We start from the raw sequence: 22900 nt of genomic DNA, 5'->3' as shown, positions 1-22900 counted from the left end.
TTATCCCAGATTTGAAGGGTAAAAGCCCAAAATCAATGTGCAAGCAGAGCTCCTCAAGTCCATCCTTTCGGGCTTGCCAGTGACCTCCTGGCTGTGTCCCACAGGCCTTTCTGTGTGTACTGCTCCTGGTGTCATTGTCCTCATAGGTCCCCAGTCCTGCGGGATCAGGAGCCTACCCTCACACCTTCACTTTATGCTAATCTGTTCGTAAAGTCTCTGTCTCCAGACACTGGGGTGAGGGTTAGAAGCATGTCAGTCACTGTGGGAGAGCAGTTCAGTGTGCGGCAAAAAGGAGTACAGACGAGAACACTGATCTGGGCACGTGTGTTATATGTCCATCACCAAGGTGGAGTGGTGTCTAATGTCTGTCTGCTGTCCAGGACTAGAGGACTTGTACAGATTCAAGTTGTGTGTGGTGTTGGCAATTGAACCAGGCCCTTGTGACTGCCAGGCAATCACTCTGCCACTAACAAAAAGACATGACAAATAGCACTAAGCATGGTGGGTAGGAAGACAGTACATTAATGTAAGAAAGGGGCTGTGGTAAATGAAAGATGCAGAACACAATTGCTAAAGCCAAGGTTATAACTAAACATGGACATAGAGGAAAATAAAGGGCTTAGCCGCAGAGGGCTTGCTGAGCACACACAAAGCCCTGGGTTCAGTCTTCAGTACCACCAGACACGCTTATACACCCACACCAGAAACACACACACCACACACACACAGAACATACATACACCACATGAGCCACATACGCACCATACACTCACACAATACAACACATGCACACATACAAATATAACATGTACACACCACACACATACACACACACACACACACACACACACACACACACACACACACAGAGAATAAAATCCCTAGTGTTTCCATAAGAAAATCATATGGATATCCCACAAAAAGTGTGAAACTTCTGGAAAGTCAGTGTACATATAGGAAGGCTGTTTGTTTGTTTGTTTGTTTGTTTTTAATTGGCAAATAGTGGCGAGCTGGAGAGATGGCTTAGCACCAAGAGTATCCATTGCCCTTGCAGAGCTCCTGGTTTGGTTCCCAGCACCCACATGGCAGCTTACAACCATCTGTAACTCCAGTTCCAAGTTATCCAGTCCCGTTCCCTGAGGCACCAGACATTCATGTGGTGCTTTTACATACTTGTAGGCAAAACACTCGTGCACATAAAGTAAAAATAAATCTTTAAAAACAAGCAAGCAAACCTACGACCCCTGAACCCACCATAAGTCTGGAATCAACTTGTGACAATTTTCTAAGAATACCCAGCGTCAGGACTGAGAAAAATCCTAGTGGCTTTCTTTAAAGACAGAATCTCTGAAATATCCAGACTGGCCTTAACATAAGGTCCTGACCCTCCTGCTTACCTCCGGGGTGCTAGGATTACAGGCGTGTGCACCTGTGTGGTGCTGCTCAAACTCAGGGCTTACTGCACGCCAGATGAGGCTACCCACTGAGCAGCGTGCCCAGCCCAGGCCATCCCTAAGGAAGGGAGGGCCACCAGCTCTCCCTGCATCTGAGGTGCTCTCTACTGTCTACTCACCAAACTTGAAGAGGTGACTTCGCCAACTGAGAATTGTTCAGGGCTGAAATTTTACTTCATCTTGACAGAGAAAAATGTTAGGATATCCTGATGATTTGAATGATGGTACCCATGCCTCGGTCCTGCGTCAAATGCCTCAGCAAATCATGCTTCCCACTCTGCAAGGATGGATTTTATTATTTTTTGTGATTTTTTTTGTAATATTTTTTATATTTTTATAATTTTTTTTTTATTTATTGTAATTCCAAAAGTGAATCATACTTGCTTTTTCTGTGGCTTGGGTTCTTTGTAGTTCCTACTTTCTCACATGTAACCGATGAGTTTTTATTGTTTGGGTGTTTCATTGTTGGTGGTTGGTTGGTTAGTTGGTTTGGTTTTTGTTGTTGGTTTGGTTTGGTTTTTGATCCACCATGCCTCTGTAGCCCCGGCCAGCCAATGAGAACTCTCTGCATTGCCCAAACTAGCCTCCAACTTAAGGTCTCCGGTCTCTGCCTCCTGCACGCTGGGTTAAGGCATGTTGGTGTTATAGTGTACAACCATGTAAGTCCAGAATCTGTTTTGGACAGTGTTATGCCAACAACTTGTGTTCTATTTAGCTTCTGGCAGAAATGAAGATGGAAAAGGATTTCTTCCCTGTTGGAAGAGAAGTTGCTGGAATTGTTTTAGATGGTAAGTATTATCTGTACTTTCCACAGGTGGGTCTCTGTGAGTTTGAGGCTAGCCTGGTCTACCGAGCAAGTTCCAGGATGGCAAGGGTACACAAGCCTGTCTCAGCAAATGAGCAAACAAACAAAAGAAATTCAGTAATGGCTAATGGAATTACCAATAAATGTTATAATATTAATTTATTAAAAAGTCAGTTTTAAAAGTTAAAACTGTGGTTGAGTTCATGATTGAACAACTTACTTCAGTAGATATTTAGGTTTTGTCTGGTTTATAATCATATTGAGTTTTTTTTTTTTTTTGTGAAAATGGCAGCTGAATCCCAGAGGCTGGCTTTCCTTGGAGCTTTTATAATGCTCTGTTTATTTGTGTGTGTCTTTTTGTATTGATAACTCTTGAGGACAGACATTGTTTTATTAAGTGTAGAATGGATAAGCATGTGTTTATTAAGCCACAAATGAATTTAATCATTATCTAATTGTACATTCACCTCCAGTCTGAGCAGATTAAAGAGGATAAAATGATGGTTAGAGAAGTGAAAGTATCATTTCTGTTATAACTAAAATCACAAGTAAAGTTCAGATCTGATCTACCCCATAGACTTACTCATAGGTTGACGTTCACTCGTGTGTGTGGGTAGACACGCTGATCATAACTGTTACTGAGTGTTGGCTAGCTCTATTTAGAAACAAGTTATTTCAGATACTCGGGATTCCTGTTTTATAGTGAAAATCATTGTTTGCTTTAAAAAAACATTTCAGGGTGATAAAAAAAAATCTCCCTGAGTATTTCTCCTCAGAAATGGCAATTGTGATTTTTAGATGAATAAAGTGCTTTATTTTTAAGCGCTCGGTTTAAAGCAAACTTTTAAAACACCATTTAACACAGTTGCTGCTATCGGTGTGCAGTTTGCTGTGAAGCTAACTTACACAAGTGAGTTTGTTTGGACGTATTTGTGAGCATTATACAAAAGGGTGCTCTTGGGACAGAGTATGTAGCTCGGTGGTAAAGTGCTTGCCTAGCACGCACAAGGCCCTGGGTTCTGTCCTTAGCACTGGCAGAAAAAAGGAAATTATTTTTCAAATATGGGAGAATAAAAGATAGTAAAGAAAAGAGTGTATGGACATAGACTTGTTCTTAGACAGACACAAACAGGAGGATAGACCAGAGGCGGCCAGGCTCTGGTGAGCATCACTCATGAGAGCGTAGGTCACTGTTGCAGGGCAGACTCAAGACAACACCGTCCCTAGGCAGGAGGACTGCTAGAGTCATAGGGCATAAAGTCCATAGGGCAGACGGTAAGGACGGAAAAGGACTGCCCGAAAGATGGTGAGGCACAGGCAGTCATGGATTGGCCCTGGGGAAAAGGAGAGCTGTGGCAGGCCTAAGCTCAAGAGAGCTCTATATGGATTTTTCATTTGTTTTAATAGTCAAATAAAAATTAAATAGGGAGCTGGAAAGGAAGCTCAGCAGTTGAGAATACTGGCTGCTCTTCCAGAGGACCCAGGTTTGATTCCCAGCACCCACATGGTGGCTCCCAGCTGTCTGTAACTCCAGCTCCAGGGAATCCAGTGCCCCCTCTGGCTTCCATGGGCACCAAGAACACAGACTGTACACAGACATACGTGCGGTCAAAATACCTGTCTGCACAGTACAATAAGGAGACTTAAAGAAGGTGATCGCATTTGGCAACCTTGTAATGCTAGCCCTTGGCTTTTTCTGCTTTGCAGTTGGCAGCAAGGTGTCGTTCTTCCAGCCAGACGATGAAGTCGTTGGTAAGTTGTAGTTACAAGTCCTAGCTTATCTCACCTTTTTTTTTTCTGATTAACTATTAATGGTCATTATGACTTACTTCATATAAAAATACTTTGGCTTAGGGGTGCAGCATATACAAGGCCTCAGGTTCAATCCTAGCATCCGAAAACTAAAAATATTTTTCTGGCTTTCAAATTTGCCCTCAAATATCCATTATTGAAGAAAACAGCGTTTGACCTTAGCAGAGCACTTCAGGCCTGCCAGTACCTGGCTGTTGAGCAGTCACAGACAGAAAGACAGCCAGAGCGCGTCTTCTCCTTGATGCTCGGCTCTCCTTCGTGGCCTCTGCTGTTTGGCCAGACTGGATTTTCTAGAAGTCACGGCTTGTGCCTGAAGAGTGCTGCTGGAATGGGCCATGTAGAATCTCCAGGCTCTACACCCTACAGAGCTCACTGCTGCTCTCGGAAAACTAAAAGTTAACGTGAAGCAATTTGTTATTCTTAACTCCATAATCACTGTGAGAACATCGGAAACATCTGTTCATGCTTGTGTCCTCCCGACAGGCATGAAACAGCGTGTAGACCGTCACTTTCATAATTGTCTCAGAAACATTCCTCATCTTCGTAGAAAGTGTCATGAGCCTTGGGAAATGCTGTTAAAAATTAGATTTGTGGGAGAGTGTCTTCAGCTTTTATGGAGCCTCTGACTTGCATTTTCATGAAGAACTGCAGATTTTACTCTTTTTTTTTTTTTTTCTACCCAAAAAATCAATAACACAGCCTGGCATGGTGGCACACATCTTTAATCCCAGCACTCAGGGAGGCAGATCCCTGTGAGTTCAAGGCCAGCCTGGTCTACAAAGAGAGTCCAGGGCAACCAAGGCTACACAGAGAAACATTGTCTCAGAAAAAATATAATAAAAGTGTTAGTGAACACTCTGTAGTTTCTTTTTGTAAGAAAGCAGAGTTAAGAGCACACCTGTAATCTCAGCACTCAGGAGGCAGAGACAGGTAGATCTTTGTGAGTTCCAGGACAGCCTGGTCTATAGAGCAAATTGCAAGACAGCCAGGACTACAGAGAGAAAACCTATCTTGATAATAATAATAGTAGTAGTAGCAGCAGTAAGAGAGCAGAGTTAAACCTACCAGCCTCCAGGAAAGGGGAACTCTGTCCATCGCGTCCTGTGAGACAACACTGCAGGGTGGCAGGGTGACGGCAGCCATGCCTATACGTCTCTGCGCAGCATTCACAGGAGCACACCTCGTCAGGGATGAATTCACCCAGGCTTCTCCCCCTTAAACTTCTTGTGTTGATTTTTAGGCATTTTGCCGTTGGATTCGGAAGACCCTGGGCTCTGTGAAGTCACTCGAGTGCACGAGCATTACCTGGGTATGTGACAGCCCAGTTGTTCAGAACCCAATCGGTCTTACTCCACTGACTCATGGTGTAACTGTAGGCTCACCATGTGAAATATTTCTGGCTTACATTATTTATAAATTAATGCTTAGACTAAGTATTGTATAGACCCCGAAGCTTACTAACATTGCTCATGGGTATGAAATTATATTCATAATCAGAATTTGAAAATGTCTTGCTCTTGGCTTATCTCTGTGTGTGTGTCTGTGTCTATGTGTGTCTGTCTGTCTGTATGTGTGTCTCTGTGTCTATGTGTGTGTGTGCTGCACTAGAGATGGCATTTAGGGTCTTCAGCCTGCTAAGCAAGTACTATGCCATTGAACTCTTTATTATTGACTAAAACAAAAAATATGCAAAATTTATACAGTACTTGTCAAAGCTGAGGCAGGAAAGAATTAAGAAAGCATATATTTTGTTTTTGTTGCTAATAGGCTTTAATCTGTATTCAGTTTTATTTTTCATAAGAAACTACATTTTTGAGTATTTCCTAAATGGACACACACTTTGTGAAAAGATACATCTCCTAAGCAATTAGAGGAGATGAAGGATACTTAAGAAACAGGGCTGGTAAGTGATGCCCACTTGCTTTAGAAGCTGAAGTGGTAAGGAGTGACAGCAGTGCCTGGGGAGGAGGTTCCGTCCAGAAGGAACCTGCTGCACAGCCCTGAGGACCTGTGTTGGGAGCTCTAGAAGATCCAGGTGCAGTGGTACACACCCGTGACCTCAGTGCTGAAGAGGGTAGGAACAAGAGGCTCCCTAAGACTCACTGGCCAGCCACCCTAAACAGCCAGAGGGCCCCAAGTTCAATGAGAGATCCTACCTTAAAAAGTAGGATGAAGAATGGTGAAGGAAGACATGCATCATGTAATGTTGGCCTCCACGTGTGCATGGATGTATTCACCCACATACACACAAATACACAACCAAATACACACGAACACACACATACAACCACATGGCTGAAAGAAAAAAACAGCAACAAGACAAAGCCCTGATGGGTAGGGGTGAGTGCTGAAGGGTTCTGGTGGCCTGTTTAAGGGGCTGGAGGTGGGACCCAGAGGCCTGTGCAGCCAGGCAAGTGCTCCACCATTGGCCACATCCCAAGTACAGCACTGAAGGAAAGGAGCAAATCCGGATATCTGAAGCAGAGCTGTAACGTTCAGGTTCTTGACCAAAGTGTATGGAGTGTATTCTTTGAGGAAGAAAGCAGGATTTGGTGTTTTGTTAGGGATCCTTTAATCCAGGTGTGGAGAACATGGCTGTACTCCTAGGCCAGAGACAAAAGGACCTAGAGTTCAAGGCCTGGGCAACAGAGTGAGAGCCTGTCTCAGGACAGTATCAGAAGACCTATAGGAATGGCCACCCCTGGGGCCAGAGAGGTGCTGCAGTGCTGATGAGTTCTTGCTGCTCTTCCAGACTGGAGTTCAGGTCCCAGCACCCAAGTCAGGCAGCTCACAACTGTGAGTTCAGCTCTGGGAGATTTGACACCCTCTGGCTTCCACGGATGTGCACACATATGGCCCCCAGATACAGACTCATACACACATACATCTAAATTGTTTTAAAAACTAACAGATGACCACCAAGAGTGTGACCTTAGGTGAGAATCCTGGCCACACTCACTGTGCACAAATGAGGATATTCAGCTAGGAAACTGTTCTGTTTGCAGCTGTAGCATTTTATGGGCAGAGGATGGTTTCAATACATTCCATGAAACTTTGCATTGGGAAGTCTCAGATTCAGCTTGAGTTTTTATTCATGCTTAGCCTAAGAACCATTTAATGAGAACTCAGCATTCAGTTACTTTCAGTTCAGGTAAGATGTGTTCTTTTACCAAACCCAGAATGAGGTGCACGTGACCTCCCAAATATGAATACTGCTTCACAGTTCAGTAATCTAGCTCAGAAGCATGTAATCCTTCCAGCTAGTTCAGCCATTCTCTGCTTCTGACCTCTTTAAATGTTTGTTTGTTGTGTGCGTGTATATATAGGGTCGTAATACGCATGCATGGTGCAGGTATGGAGGTCAGAGGACAGTCAGTGCCCTCCTGTCATGGGGTTCCAGGGCTGGAGCTCAGGCCATCAGCCTATGTGGCACATTGTGTTAGCACTGAGCCATCGTCCTGACCCACCTGCCCTCAGTCCTTAAGGCATGCTGCCACACTTAAAAATAATTCTATTCATTTAAAGTTGGTCCCACATTTTCACCTCTATCCTTTCTCACCAAATCTAAAAAGAGTTGTAATTGTTCATTCGTGGTGTTCATGTAGCCACCATTGACCCATACTTCTTTATTTGTCGAGTCTTTATAACACAGCATCGGCCAGCTAATGCTAAAGCAAGAGTCTTAAGCAGCTGCTGAGAACGTATGGAGTCTTGGGCTGGAAAGATAAGGTTCAGCAGTTGGGAACACTCGCTCATGTACCCCAGCCAGCAGCCTACAGATTCTTGTCACTCCAGCAGCACGGAGTATCGCGCCCTCTTCTGGTGTCCTGTGGCACGTGCATGTACACATTTATACAGACATGTATATAAATTATAAAATAAATTTAAAAACATTTAGAATCTTAAATGTAGTTTCATTTCCCTTAGTATTTTTTGAAGGACTGCATGAATGGGTGAACATTCACATGTATGTACACATACCTGTGTGATTATAATTACATATATGCACTTTTTATTTTCTTCCTTCATTTCTTGCTGTTTCCTTCTTTTGAGAATAGGCTCATTGTGTATCCAAAGCTGGTCTCAGGTTTGTAATTCTCTTACAAGTATTGAGATTTTGTCATATGAATAAAATTTTGATAAACTATGGTAAACTAAAACCTTAACAGTGGGAAATGCTACCTCCCAAAAGGCCACACAAGTAAAACGTATGTAGATGAACATGAGAATAGATAGGTATACTTCAGGTCACATGTTTGCCTTATTACCTGTGAGGCTTTGGGCAAATCAATTAGTATTCTATACCTAATTTCATAATCCGCAAAATTAGGTAGGTGAAAGTGAAAGAAGAAACAAGTATGAAGTCTTTTTTCTGCTCTGTACGAGACATGGCTTACTCTTCGGGTGAGCTCAGACTGTGCAGGGATTCCTCCCCACAGCAATCAGTTCTACATGAGACACATGAGGTGTTCTCTATTCCTATGTAGTTCTCTTTAGTTCTGCTGCTATCCACCTGGGGATAGCATAGATCCCACAGGTTGAGGGCTCAGTCCCACAAGTCTGCCTTCATCTGTGACATGATCACTAGCGTGGGCCTTCAGAACTTCCAGTAGAGTTAGGGTTCCCACTTTGGCTCTTTTAATTTTTAAGAATGGCTAAGTGAGCTGAGGGTAGGGGCTGTAGAAATAGATGCTCAGTGGTTAAGAACACTTGTTGCTCTTGCAGAAGACCTAGATTTGATTGCTAGCATCCACATGGTAGTTCACAACCATCTGTAAATCCAGTTCCAGGGGGATCTGGCACCCTCTTCTGACATCCAAGAGCACCAGGCATTCACATGACGAATAGACATACATGCAGGCAAAATACTGTTACATAAAATAAAAATAAATGTGATTTAAATTTTTTAAGGAACTGAGGATAACATATTTACTGATTTACTGTAAATGAGACTAAAGGATACAAATAAACACAAATGAAGATGTATACAGAATAAGGTCTCTCTGTGTCTGTCTGGCTGTCTCTCTCTCTGTCATTACTTCTTAGATGTGGATCAGGACCCTCACTAAAAACAGAGGTCTTTGATGGTGGTGCATGCCTTTCTTTCCAGCACTCAGGAGGCAGAGGCATGTTGATCTATGAGTTCAAGGCCAGCCTGGTCTACAGAGTGAGCACCAGGACAGCCAGAGCTACACAGAGAAACCCTGTCTCAAAAAAAATTAATAAATAAAAATATAAAAATAAAAAGATGGTATAATGAATAAATTGTGAAGGAAAAAGAAAAATAAATAAGTGAAATAGAGAGAAAAGAAAATAAATAAATAAAATAAAAAATGGAGGTTTTCATGTCCACTAGCAGGCAAGGCATGTCAGAGTTTTCTAGCTGTGAGACTGAAACAGCAATAGATTAGAGCACACAAGTGAGAAGGACTTTGCTTTCTGAAGCTTGCCTCTGAACTGACGCACCCCAGAATATAAAAGACATCTTTTACCTTCCTCGGACAGGCAACCAAAGACAAAAGGTCCAAATACTTTCATGAAAGATGCACTCACAGCCATTTAGAAATAAGACAGGCAGGGGGAGTTATGACCAGGAACTAAGGATGAAAGCATGAATATAAGCCATGCTTGTCCTAAAGAATTTCATAAAGAAATACTCTACATAGTGCTTAGTGTAGTCTTTCTGTTTCATTCCCAGCTCAGTTATTTGGGAGTTTTCAGCAAGGTTGTGTGGAGACCCCACCTCCTCACTGGCCGGCATTGGTGGTGGACTGCACTGCTCTCTACCCTCTTGTCTACCTCTGCTCAGTTCACGACAAGCGTGACCACGGACGGCAAATGAAGTCAGAAAGGGCTACTTTTAGGGGGGACTGCACCACAATTTATTTCAACACAAGAATTAGTTAAAATGTGAAAAAATGGCTTAATGGGAAGATCATACAGAATTTTTAATTTTTAGTTTACCATCCCGTTTTGGGGGGTACGGAATGTTATTTGTTTAATTTTGAAACAGGTTCTCACTGTTTTGCCCTGGATTGCCTGGAACTATGTAGACCAGGTTGGCCTCAAACTCACAGAGACCTGCTGGCCTGTACCACTGTGACCCCACCACCGCAAGTTCTGGGATTAAATGTGTCATGATACCCCACTATATTTTGAGCTTTTGAAACTATATTAGGAGTTTGCATTTTTTCCAAGTTCAATGGAAAGGCACTGGTGGGATTTTAAGAAAAGAAGTGCTAGGATGTTACTGAAATGTTGTTTGGTCTTGTTTTCACATGTAGTGTGTGTGTGTGTGTATGTGTGTGCAAGCCATGGCCCATGTGTTCAGACCAGAAGACAGCTTGGCGGACTCAGTTCTCTTCTTCCACCGGATGGTTCTGGGGCATTAGATTCAGGTCATTAGGCTTGGCCAGCAAACAGCTTTGCCTGTGTCTGTCCCTGTTTTTGTTGTTGTTTGTTTTGGTTTTGGTTTTTTGGTTTTTCGAGACAGGGTTTCTCTGTGTAGCCTTGGCTGTCTGGGACTTGCTTTGTAGACCAGGCTGACTTCGACCTCACAGAGATCCACATGCCTCTGCCTCTCTGAGTGCTGGGATTACAGGCGCTGGTATGTGCCACTGCTCCCGGACCCTGTTTTGTTTTTCAGACAGGATCCTTAGCTCACAACCCTCACACCACAGCTTCCCAAGCGCTGTGACTCCAGGAGCGCACCATGCCCAGCCAGCTAACTGTTTTAAAGATCTCCTGCAGTTCTTCTCTTCTTCAAAATATCATTAAAGTGACTGAAATGGAAAGCTAATAAGTTGAAATATGTTGAAAAACTATAACCCAAACCAGAAATACTCCAAACTCTAAAACTTGGGGGTACTAGCATGATGCCATAAGTCAAGAGTTCCACACCTAACTCCATCTGACAGCTAAAATGAAGGCACACTAAAACCACTGTCTAACATTACCTTCAAAGCTATGCTCCCCATTTAACAGCTCTGGCTGCTCTTCTGGAGGACCTGGATTTAGCTCCCAACACCCATGTGGTGGCTCACAACTGCTTATAACTCCAGTTTCAAGTGTCCCAGTGCCCTACTCTGGCCTGTGTGGGCACTACACACATGGAGGTAGGACATCAATATATACAAAATTGAAATAAATTAATCTTTAAGAATAAGATGAATAAAATTACCTTCAAGCTATATACATAAAATGTGTGTGAAACATGAATTTTTATACTTCTGGGCTCAAACATTTTATAGGATGCCTAGCTTGTAATATTTGTCTCATATAAACAGATAACTCATCTGAAATATATTTTTTAAATCCCCATAAAACAAGAAAGTATCAAGAGTAGAAAATTTGACCAAGACTTCAACGGTCACTTCATAAAAGCACTCCCAAGGCCAGCACACTTGAGAGCAGAGGGCCCTCGCATTCTCAGTGGACAAGGAAAAGCGAATGGCAGTCACAATAAGAACTATCCCATACCCAGGGACGGGTGGTGTGACTGCCAGTACCAGTGATGGTCAGGGACTTTTCCATCAGTGGGTGCCTTTGCAGGGGAGTAAGCTGAGGAACGGTGTGAGGGCAGCTATTCAGGGCAAACACTCTCCAGAGTCAACACTCTGGCATTCTTAGTAGTGTTTGTTTAACTGCCCCAAAGCTGGAGTGTTCAGCTAAGAAATACATAAACAAGCAGACATGTCGACATGGCCCATGCCACAAAGTAGTAAAAGTGAAAACACCACCACAGACCCCTAATGAGGACAAGAAAAAGATCGGTTTAAAACCTAAGGTGTGTCTCAGGGAGTTCTCTTCTGCCACCTATGCATGTGCTGTGTCATATACATACAGTCATCCACACAACGTAAAAGAATTTTAATTTAAAAACAATATGAAATAGAACAGCAAGATAGAAAAGAATGCATGGTTCTATACAGTTCAAGTTCAAACTTGGGCAGGACTGGTGACTGTTGAAGAATGCACACACGGTGAAGTGAAGGTAGATAAGAAACAGAACTGAGGGGCTGGAGAGATGGCTCAGAAGTTAAGAGCACTGACTGCTCTTCCAGAGGACCTGAGTTCAAGTCCCAGCACCTACATGGCAGCTCACAACTGTCTGAACTGAGGAGAGCAGCCTGTTCACTAGGACAGCAGTTACTTGCTGCATGTTTGTTAAGTCAGTCCTGTAACTGTGCTTTGTGTTTTATGTGCTTTCTGAATGTGTTTATCTCAGAAAAGTCCATCTTGAGAACAGATTTTCTGTGCATAATAATAAAAACAGGGACACTGTAATGTAAGTGATAAAGGAAAGGATCGGAGCACCGTGTGGTCCATGGTGGGAGAGATGAGGTACTGATGGAACCTACTGATGAATTGTTTCTTCTTGTTCTTTGTGATAGTTCATAAGCCAGAAAAGGTTTCATGGGCAGAAGCTGCTGGAGCCATTCGGGACGGGGTCCGAGCCTGCACAGCTCTGTATTATCTTTCTCATCTCTCTCCTGGAAAGTCTGTGCTGATCATGGATGGCGCAAGTGTGAGTCACAGTTGATTTTTTTCAGTTAGTGCAGTCTGCATGGGACTGTAGTGAGGCTGTGTCTGCAGATGCCCTTCTTTGACATTAAATCATTAGATTTCTTTTCCAACCTCCCATTTTATTCTTATGGACAGCTTTTATCAATAGCACGCAGAAGTTAGACTTGGTGTGGCTAGCTTCTCACTGCCCTGAATCCACCGGCAAGTTAAAAAGCAAGCCAAGATTTTTGTTTCTCTTCCTTTTTTCAACAGGGGTGACCAGCCCACAGCTTGGTACTTGCTAGGAAAGTGCCCTGCCAGTATGTTGTGTCCTAGCCAAGCCTTTTCATTCATTACTATTACACGGAGTGAAATAGCTCATGAGTCTGTAAGCCATTCTAGAAGTCTCAACCAGTTTTGAACTATAGCCCCAGTGCTTATGCTAGGAAGGGTATTGGCATTTATCAGATGGATCATGGACAAGCTTAAACTGGGCTCATATTATTAAGTGTCTTCTATGTGTCACAAAAACACCCTTAAGACACTAGATGCATGATCCATTTTAAAAACTGGTGTAAAACTTAGGGTAGAACTGTGGTTTTATTTTTTAATAGGCTGTTGGTGAAACTACATTTTGAGGTAGGGGCAGAAATGTCTTCACCACTGACTATAGGTGACGGCCAGGAGAGTGTTTTCCTAGTTCTTACCGTAGATCCAAAGACAGTGCTCTTTCACTGCTTGACCCTTGAAATAGTGGCTAGATTCCCATCATGCTGCAAAGCTTTGACTAACGATACCTTTATAAGCCACTGCTCTTCTCCATGGCCATGTTTCTGGGCACGGCTTTCTATCCTGGGATTTCTGTGTGTGGTTAGTCTGACCTCACAGTTCTGAAGGAATCAGCCAAAGCTTGCCCTGCTAAAGTTGAGCATATTATTTCTTTTTTCTATTACGTAGCATTTTAGAACATATTAAAGTAATACTAAAGAATTATCCATGATAAAGTCTCTGAAGTAAATTAGGTATGTCCTCTCACCTGTATCATATTTCCACACAGGCATTTGGCACAATAGCCATTCAGTTAGCACACCACAGAGGAGCCAAGGTGATCTCCACAGCACACAGCCTGGAAGACAAGCAACAGCTTGAAAGGCTTAGGCCTTCTATAGGTGCGTTATGTTACCTTACTCAGAACAAACCATTTAAAACTTGAAATCTTACAGGAAAATTAGAACCTGCACCAGTAGCCAGGCATGATGTCTCTTGCCTGTAATCCCAACACTCAGTGGAGTGAGGCAGGAGGATCATGAATTCAAGGTGAGCCTAAGCTTCCCATTGAGATCCTGTCTCAAAATAATAAAATAAAATAAAAATAAAAAATAACTTATGCTGGTAAAACAAAGTACAGAATCCCAAATAAAAATAAGCTTTTTAGTTTGGCTATGAGTCTCAGCATCTGCTTTGATAACCCTCTGGGTTGAATCTTTCAGAGGCCCCCTGTGGTAGGCTCCTGTCCTGTTCCCTGTTTTCTCCCTCTTCCAATGTCTAACCTCTTTGCCTTTCTGAATGAGGATCGATCATCTTACCCAGGGTCCTCCTTCTTGCTTAGCTTCTTTAGATGTACAGATTTTACAATGTTTAAACTATATTATATGTCTAATATCCGCTTATAAGTGAGTATATACCATATGAGTCTTTCTGCTTCTGGGATACCTCACTCAGGATGATCTTTTCTAGTTCCCACCATTTGCCTGCAAATTTCATGATTTCCTTCTTTTTAATTGCTGAGTAGTATTCCATTGTGTAAATGTACCACAATTTCTGTACCCATTCCTCAATTGAGAGATAGCCAAACTTTGGGCAGAGTGTAGGGAATCTTATGAAATAAGGGAGAGATGAAAAACCTGGAGGGAACAGGAGCTTCACAAGGAGAGCAACAGAACCAAAAAATCTGGGCACAAGGGTCTTTTCTGAGACTGATACTCCAACCAAGGACCATGCATTGAGATAATCTAGAATCCCTGCACAGATGTAGCCCATGGTAGTTCAGTGTTCAAGTGGGTTCCGAACTAGGACGGGGAACAGGGACTATCTCTGACATGAACTCAGTGGTTGGCTCTTTGATCACCTCTTCCTAAGGGGGGAGCAGCCTGACCAGGCCACAGAGGAAGACAGTGCAGCCAATCCTGATGAGACCTTGATGGAGTAGGATCAGAGGGAAGGGAGGAGGACCTCCCCTATCAGTGGACTGGGGGAGGAGCATGGGAGGAGAAGAAGGAGGGATGGTGAGATTGGGAGGGGACAAGGGAGGGGGCTACAGCTGAGACACAATGTAAATAAATTGTAATAAAAAATAAAAGTAAAAAAAAAAATAAGCTTTTTAGCACACATATTCTTAGCATCCATGCTAAACCCAGATTTACTTAAGTGATACCATTCATGACTGACATTTCTTATTACTGATATTTGTGTATTTGATTTACATCATGCTGGCAATCAAACCCAGGGCCTCATGCATGCTAGGCAAGTGAACTACCACTGAGCTAATTTTCAGCTCCTATTTTTTTTTGTGGGGGGGGGTTGGGGTTCGAGAGAGGGTTTCTCTCTGTAGCCATGGCTGTCCTGGAACTCACTCTATAGACCAGGCTAGCCTCGAACGCATAAATCTGCCTGCCTCTGCCTCCTGAGTACTAGATTACAGGTGTGCTCCATCACTGCCCTGTGCTTCAGCCCGTTTAAGGTTCTAAACCTACAATTTTCCACAACTTCTGTAAATTTTTCCTCTTGTCCTATTATTACCAACTTAAACAAGTTTGAATTTGGTCAACTTTGGTCCACTTTAGAAACACCAGTTGTTTCCATTCAGGAGTTTTACACCACTTTGTCTTTCCCAGCCTCTAACACTGCCTACCTCCTGCAGAACACTGAGAAGCAGAAGACCCGTGTGCACATAAACAAGTCAGAGACTAACAACAACAGAAAATCAGAGACAGCCTGAAGTGTGCAGGTCATGGTGGAGGTTGGGGAGCTCTCAAAAAGGTTGCAGAAAAGAAGAACAAGATTGAGACTGGGGAAAGTGGGGGGGGGGGGGGAAGAAAGAAAGAATAGGGAAAGACTGGGATGGAGAAAGTAACAGATTAAAAAGCAAAAATAAGCAGAGTGTAAGGGAGGGGAAGTCAGGAACAGCCATGTTAAATATGAATGCTCCCTCTTTAACCCCCTGGCAACCAATAAGCAGCTTTCGAAGAGTTTAACTAGCTTCTTCAAGATGCAGCTGGGCAGTGGTGGTACAAGCCTTTAATCCCAGCATTCGGAGGCAGAGGCTGGCAGATCTCTGAGGTCAAGGCCAGCCTGGTCTACAGAGTAAGTTCCAGGATAGCAAAAGTTACACCAGAACTAGAACTAAAATAGGACTTTAATCCAGCCCTGTGCAACATTAAAGCCCAAGTTATTTTTGTTTGTTGCATTTTGCGTCAGATAAAGATAAAAAGAGAAATGGAAGAAAGGTAATACAAGAGTGGAAGGAGGACAGGATGGAGCGTGATGAGACCTGAAAGTAGAATTGGGGGTAGGGAGAAGGCACAGTAGTTAGCAGTTGCCACTCAAACATGGAGACCAGAACTCAGTCCTGGAACACATGTGCCTATACTCAGCACTCAGGAGGTGGGGACTGGCTGCATCCCTGGAACGCTGGCCAGCTAAGCTAGTCATAAGCCACAGGTTCTGTGGGAAACCCTACCTCAATAAATACAGAAGTGGATGTCCCAATGGCTAGAGCACTCGCCACTGAGTACCCCTGGCACCCACATGGTGGAAAGGAAAAATTATTCCCACAAGTTGTCCACTGACCTCCGTGCGTGCTGTGGTACGTGTGTGAGCTTGATCTCCGTGCGTGCTGTGGCACACGTGTGAGCCTGAACACATGCACATAGTGAAGGTAATACAAAATAGGTTGGGCCTTTTTGTTTCATTTAGTGCAGAGCAGATGAGGGACATTTTCAGGGTGGACTTTGGGCCCCCACACTCAAGTGCATACGTGTGCATGTATACCTACAGACATTTGCAAACTTTCATATCCACACAAAGAAAAAACAGAACAGAGGTCTCAACTGTAGATCAGTACTAGAATCCTACCTAACATGTATGAAGCCTTGTGTTTAATTTCCAGCTTGGGAAGATGGGGATAGAACAGAGGAAAATAGCTAAAATTGCATTTTTGAAAATGTTTTCCTATTGGCTAATTCTGCACTTCCAGGATTGCTCTAGCACCTGTTTTAAAGGTGTGTGTTTTTTGTTTGTGTGTGTTTGTTTTGTTTTAAGATTTAGTTTTAAGCAGGTGAGGTGGTACATACCTTTAGTCCCAGCACTTGGGAGTCAGAAGCATGTGGAGTTCTATGAGTTTGAGGTCAGCTGGGTGTACAAATCGAGTCCTGGACAGCCAGGGACAGGGAAACCTAGTCTCAGAAAAAAAAAAAAAAAAAGAGTTTTATTTTTATATGTGTTTATGTATGCCACATGTGTGCAAGGCAGAGTCCAAAATAGGGCATCCAGTCCCCTGGAGCTGCAGTTTCAGCAAGTCGTGAGTTGTCTGATGTGGGTGCTGGGAACCTGGTGAAATCTCAGGTGCTCTGGAGAAGCAGTGTGTGCTCTAACGCGCCATCTCTCCAGGCCCTGCTTCTGTACTCTTACCCTGTGCCCATCCTTGCCCTTCACTTAGGCCCCCACACACAAAATTATGTTTTTGTGTGGATCTGTATATGCAAGTAATACAGCCCATTAAAATTAGCTTGATTTTCCCTGACTCTGCCAAAACCAATTGCATTCCCTTTCCTTACCATCGGGACTGTTCTCCATTACTGGGATTGAGAGAAGAAAGGAGGGGGGCTTCCATGATTAAGAGAGGATAAAATGGCTTCTGACTGATGAGTACCATGGTGTACAAACACATGATGCAGCTCTGGATACTATTAAGTCCCAAGGCCTGTGCCCCGGTAACGCTGCTGTGTGGCCCTGTTCTCAGGTTCCCTGATACCCTGCTCTGTGTGCCCTGCTCTCAGGTCCCCAGGGCTGGTGTTACACCCTGTGCTCACAGAGGGCTGACCTCTGTCAGCAACAGCCTTGGGTCAGAGCTTACACACCTCCATCTTACTGAATGTGCCACCCACTCCTTTGCACTGAGCCTTATTGTACAGTATTGAATTCCCTGAAAAAGAGTTTAAACAATTGACTTTTCCCGTTAAATCCAATAATTGTTGAAACTATTTCAGGAAATAGACACTTACTGGCTTTTCTTTTCCTTTCCCCGATTTGTGTTGATCACATAGAGAACAGTACAATTGCCTGATTTCCTTTACAGCCCGAGTGATTGACGTGTGTAATGGGAAAGTCCATGTTGCTGAAAGCTGTTTGGAAGAAACAGGTGGCCTGGGAGTAGATATTGTCATAGATGCAGGAGGTGGGTACCTCAGAAGTGAGTAGCCTGTGTGATGGATGATTTCAGTTAGATAAGTTGGAAAAGGCGTATAACTAAGAACTAATTATTACTGCATTCATAAAATTGGATATTTAGTTGAAGGATTTGTTTTTAATTAAAAACTCATCTATTTTTACTCCTTCACTTGATTCCCATCATCACCCCTGTTCCTCTGGTAAGGGGGCTTAAATATCAAAAGGCAAATCCATCTAAGAAGCCTGTCACCACGATTAGTCTATTCTCCTGGCCCCCAATAGTACACACCTGCCCAGCATTTCATAGCCATTTGCACTACGTGGCTCCCTCCAGTGGGTGGTGACATCTCTACCAGCTACTGGGAAAAGCAAATTTGTCCATCCACTTTCTTGAGCTTTTCACATTTGACTTGAATCTGTTTCACACCTATTCTGTGCACATTACTGCTGAATGATTAGAGTTACGGGCCTACAGAGTGATTCCATTTGTATTTCATTGTGAGTAGTACAGCCATCTGTCTGTTCCTTTTTAGTCTTTGTTTTCCAGGATTTGAAACTGGAAGTGGAATAGTGTTCTTCCAGTGGAAGTGAAGACTGTACTTTGCTGTGGTCACTTTTCAAATGTGTGTTTCAGTGTGTGTGGCTTGGTATTTTAACAAGACAGCATTTTATCCTGCTGTATTATCCTAAGGTTGTTAGAATTAGCTTGCTTCCAAATCAAAATTCATTCTGTTTGCATTCAATTTTAATTAAGTCAATGCTATATTTTGGGGTAGCTTAAAGCTAACTAAGTTTGCCTTTTACTAAGAAAAATGTCTCTTGCTATAAAAAAGATTGATATGCAAAATAAATTGTCAAATTTTTATAAAATATATCTCTTCTCTCTTCTTTAACTATTCATTTGTAAGTGAGATTATACAGTAAAGATGAAGAAGCAGCTGTAAAGTCACAACTACCACATAAGCATGACATCATCACACTTCTTGGTGTTGGAGGCCACTGGGTGACAACAGAAGACAACCTTCAGGTATTATCAGAAACAATTAAGCCTTGCTGTTCACCAAGGGAGTGTCATTAGCCAAGAGCAGTGGAAGTTCTGATTACACCCTGTGCTTAAAGTAATGTAGCTTCTTTTCTATGTTAGGTACATACTGGCCAAACTCTAACTGGCAATTAGAATGCATTACAGTTTTAGTTCATTGTACCTAGTGACCTCTGGATTTTTAAATTGTATTTCAAATTACACTTTTATCTCTGTGTGCACATGTATGCCTCCCACTATTGCTCTCCACCTGATCTTCCTGGAGAAGACCCCTCACTGAGCCTGGAGCTTGCCAATTTGGCTAGCCTGGCTGGCATCAAGACCCAAGTACTCGTCCGTCTCTGCCTGTCCAGCATTGCTGGACAGATGCGCACTGTTGCACCTGGCCTGTTACAGGATAGTGCTGTCCAACCTTGCTCCTTGTGTTTATGGGACAAGCATACTTGAGCCATCTCCCAAACCCTTAAAGTTTTCTCTCCAGTAACTTTGCAACTATAATGAAATGTTTATAAATAATATAATAATTTAATAACCCAAAATGATATTACTACATATGTGGGTAGATGAATTACCTCCCAAACTTATATTTTTCAATACAATTCTGATTGAATATTTATATCATAGCTAATATACAAATACTATAATTCTATATATTACATGTTTATAAATATTATATACTATAATATATATTATACTATAATCTATAGTCTGGACTTTCTAATAGACAGAGGTGACTGATAGCAGCAGTAGCAAGAAGCTACACGTCATACACCAACCGTTTGGCCCTGCATCTACCCTGTCCTCGTTTTTTTCATTGTGACACAGGGAAGAAAACATAAGCGTTAACAAACAGCTGTTAAACTTGGAGCTGAGTTTTTGTGTTTTCTACAATATTTAATATGTATTAAAGGTTTTCTAGTTTAAGCACCCTTGTGCTGTTCAACCTAATAGTAGTTGTTTTGTCTTTGTTTCTTCTATCAAAGTTGGATCCTCCAGATAGCCATTGCCTTTTCCTCAAGGGAGCAACGGTGGCTTTCCTTAATGATGAAGTTTGGAATTTGTCAAATGCACAACAGGGAAAATATCTTTATATCCTTTTTCTACTGATTTAAGTTGCTAGCTTCAAATTGCCTTGTACTCATAAATTCTTCCAGTATAACCATAAGAAATTACAATTAGCTGTGTACTTCGCTTGAGTACGCGTGGCAGTGTGACAGTCATCTTACATTCGCTTACACAGTGAGTCTGTGAGGTATGAACGGGGCGCCACTTCACAGGTGCAAAGGCTGCTGTTCACGGACACTGCTGCTGCGCGCCCAGGCACGTAGGGAGCAAGAGCCAGAATCAGACACGCCCCATGCTCTGCTCTGACTGCTCATCAGACAGGTGGAAGAGTCTCTTTTGCATTTAACCTAGCATAAAATGGGCCTTTAAGAGGGAGCATGCTGTGCTATGCTATGATGGGGCCACTGCACAAGTATTGGTACTGGGAAATTTTATTTTTTTAGAAGATATATTTTGGCCTGGTGTTATGTGTCTGTGTATAGGTCTATGCCTGCATGTTGTGTGTGCCCTGGTGTTCAAGGAGACCAAAAGAGGATGTCAGAACCCCTGAAACTAGAGTTACAGACACTTGTGAGCTGCCCTGTGCATGCTCGGAACCAAACCTGGGCCTTCTGCAAATACAGCAAGTGATGTTACCAATGAGCCATTTTTCCAGACCCTATTTATTTTTAGTTTCTGAATATGGTTATAATTTTGATTGCTTGGAATGTAGTATATTAGTTACTCTTTTGTTGCTGGGAATAAACACCATTACCAAAAGCAGTTTATAGAAGGAAGGGTTTACTTTGGCCTACAGTTCCAGAAGGGTGGGAGGGCATGACCTGTCATCGGGAGCAGGAGCCTGGGCCAACACACCTTTATCCACACACCAAAAGCAGAGAGAGGTCAGGAAGCAGGGATGAGGCCAAGCCATAAACTAGTAAAGGCCGCCGCCGCTGAAGTACTTCCTCCCAGAAAGCTGTACCTGCTAAGGCTTCCATAACCCCACAGCACTGCCAGCTGGGGACCAAGTGTTCAAATGCATGGGCCAATGAGGGACATTCTCCATTAAAACTACCACAAATAGATTCATACTTAGCTTTTTCCGTATTTTATACACAAATGAAAGAATTTACACCAAATGAAACCTGTTCCCAACCAGATTTCTTGATAAATGTTTGTGTCATGTAAGACATGTAAGTGATGAATACCACACATAACACATAGATGGGAGCCCACACATAGTAGCAGCCCACTGACTGTCCCACTGGACAGTCAGTCCAGTCACTGTTCAAGTACCAGAGTGCTGCTTTCACCACTTGTTTTTAGAAGCTTCTGTTCCTGTCATACCTCAGTTCTCTCAAGTCACCCCTTTGCTTTAGAAGTGACAGTTTCTAATTGCTGTAATACCACTTTGAATTTGAATGTACAAAGCTTTTTTTTTAAAAAAGAAAAACAAATAAAGGAGACCTGTCCAGCATTTTAAATAGTTTATTTAATACCCTCTTTGTTAAATTGCCACCTTAACAACCCTTCCATTTACGTATCTTAAAAGATGTGATGGAGAAGTTATCAGCTGGTATTTTCAGGTATGCTAAAGAAAAAAAAAACTAAATCATTGTTACTTTATATTCTTAAAGAAAAGAAGTGGGCATTTGTTTTTATTCTAGTTTTATGGTATATGTAGTACTTCTACTTTTTTATTCATTTTAGATAAAAATATATTTCTCAAAGTGTATGTGGTTGTGCAGGAGTGGGCATTACCACAGAGATAGTCTTGTAACCTCTCCCCTCAGTTCTGTTCTGCCTCACCTTTCCCTTCTTCATAACTCTTCCCAAAGAATTTGAAACAATTCATAGCTTGACAAGAGGGGAAAGGTATGATGTTTGTTTAAATTTGGGTTTTTATATCACGTATAAAGTAAGAGTTACACAAAGGGATAGAGTAGTATATTTTTCTTTCAAAACTTAAACACTTAGCCCGCTGTCATGACACACACCTGTGTTCACAGCACTTGGAAGACTAAGGCAGAGACCATGAGCTCTAGGCCACACTGGGCTGTCTAACAAGACAAGTCTGTTTTAGAAAATAAAGAAGAGAGAAAATCACTACTTAATTTAAACCATAGAAATAGTAACGGATAAGTAATTTTGTTTGGATTTTTTTCTTTTCCTTCTCCTCTTCTCCTTTTTTAAGATAGCTGACTAGCTCATGTTAACCTGGAACTCACAGAGATTGACCTGTCTCTGTCTCTCCAGTGCTGGGATTAAAGGTGTATGCCACCACCAAGATGTTTGGACTATTTAAGGGAATACAGCCAGTGTATGGTCTACTGCATGTTGTGTATTCTACTGTGCCTGTGCCTGACATTTCTAATAATTTTTCCTCCTCAGACCTCTGCTTGATGAACCCATTCCACTGTATGAGGCAAAAGTTTCCATGGAAGTTGTTCAGAAAAATCAAGAAAGAAAAAAGCAAGTTGTTCAATTTTAATTCTCTTTCCCAGACCTCAGTTGGATGTACCCATACCAGTATATGAAGCCAGTTTTCTTTGGAAATTGTTGAGAAAAATCAAGGAAGATAAAACAAGTTTTTCTATTTTTAAGCCTGTTTTCTGCCATAATAAGATGTTGGTTATTTAACATATTTGAAAAATACTTGCAAATTAATGTGCAAACAATCCAGATAATTTTTTAACATCTTAAGGGGGTAGTCCAAAAACTTATTATTGTATGTATACACTTTGCCTCTGCTATAAAATTCTTTCCACTAAGAAAACTGCTTTCAGC

General features: G+C 42.3%; 1 protein-coding gene across 6 annotated transcripts in view; it reads left to right on the top strand.

Annotated features, from left to right (window-relative positions):
• Positions 1–22716, top strand: part of Cryzl1 (crystallin zeta like 1) — a 35362-nt gene extending 12646 nt beyond the window's left edge. For 5 of the 6 annotated variants that reach the window (XM_021628697.2, XM_021628709.2, XM_060370740.1 and 2 more), the window contains 10 exons: positions 2170–2242; positions 3967–4011; positions 5312–5380; positions 12465–12598; positions 13634–13745; positions 17933–18031; positions 18933–19051; positions 20050–20155; positions 21654–21699; positions 22505–22716. In XM_021628697.2, the coding sequence (XP_021484372.1) occupies positions 2170–2242; positions 3967–4011; positions 5312–5380; positions 12465–12598; positions 13634–13745; positions 17933–18031; positions 18933–19051; positions 20050–20155; positions 21654–21699; positions 22505–22604 (903 nt within the window). In that variant the 3' untranslated portion in view covers positions 22605–22716. The remainder of the gene's footprint in view (positions 1–2169; positions 2243–3966; positions 4012–5311; positions 5381–12464; positions 12599–13633; positions 13746–17932; positions 18032–18932; positions 19052–20049; positions 20156–21653; positions 21700–22504) is intronic. The other variant, XM_060370741.1, reaches the window with a different exon arrangement.
• Positions 22717–22900: the final 184 nt, after the last annotated feature.

Source organism: Meriones unguiculatus, chromosome 17 (assembly GCF_030254825.1).
Source record: "Meriones unguiculatus strain TT.TT164.6M chromosome 17, Bangor_MerUng_6.1, whole genome shotgun sequence".
NCBI lineage: Eukaryota > Metazoa > Chordata > Mammalia > Rodentia > Muridae > Meriones > Meriones unguiculatus.
This window is presented reverse-complemented; position numbering and strand designations above follow the sequence as displayed.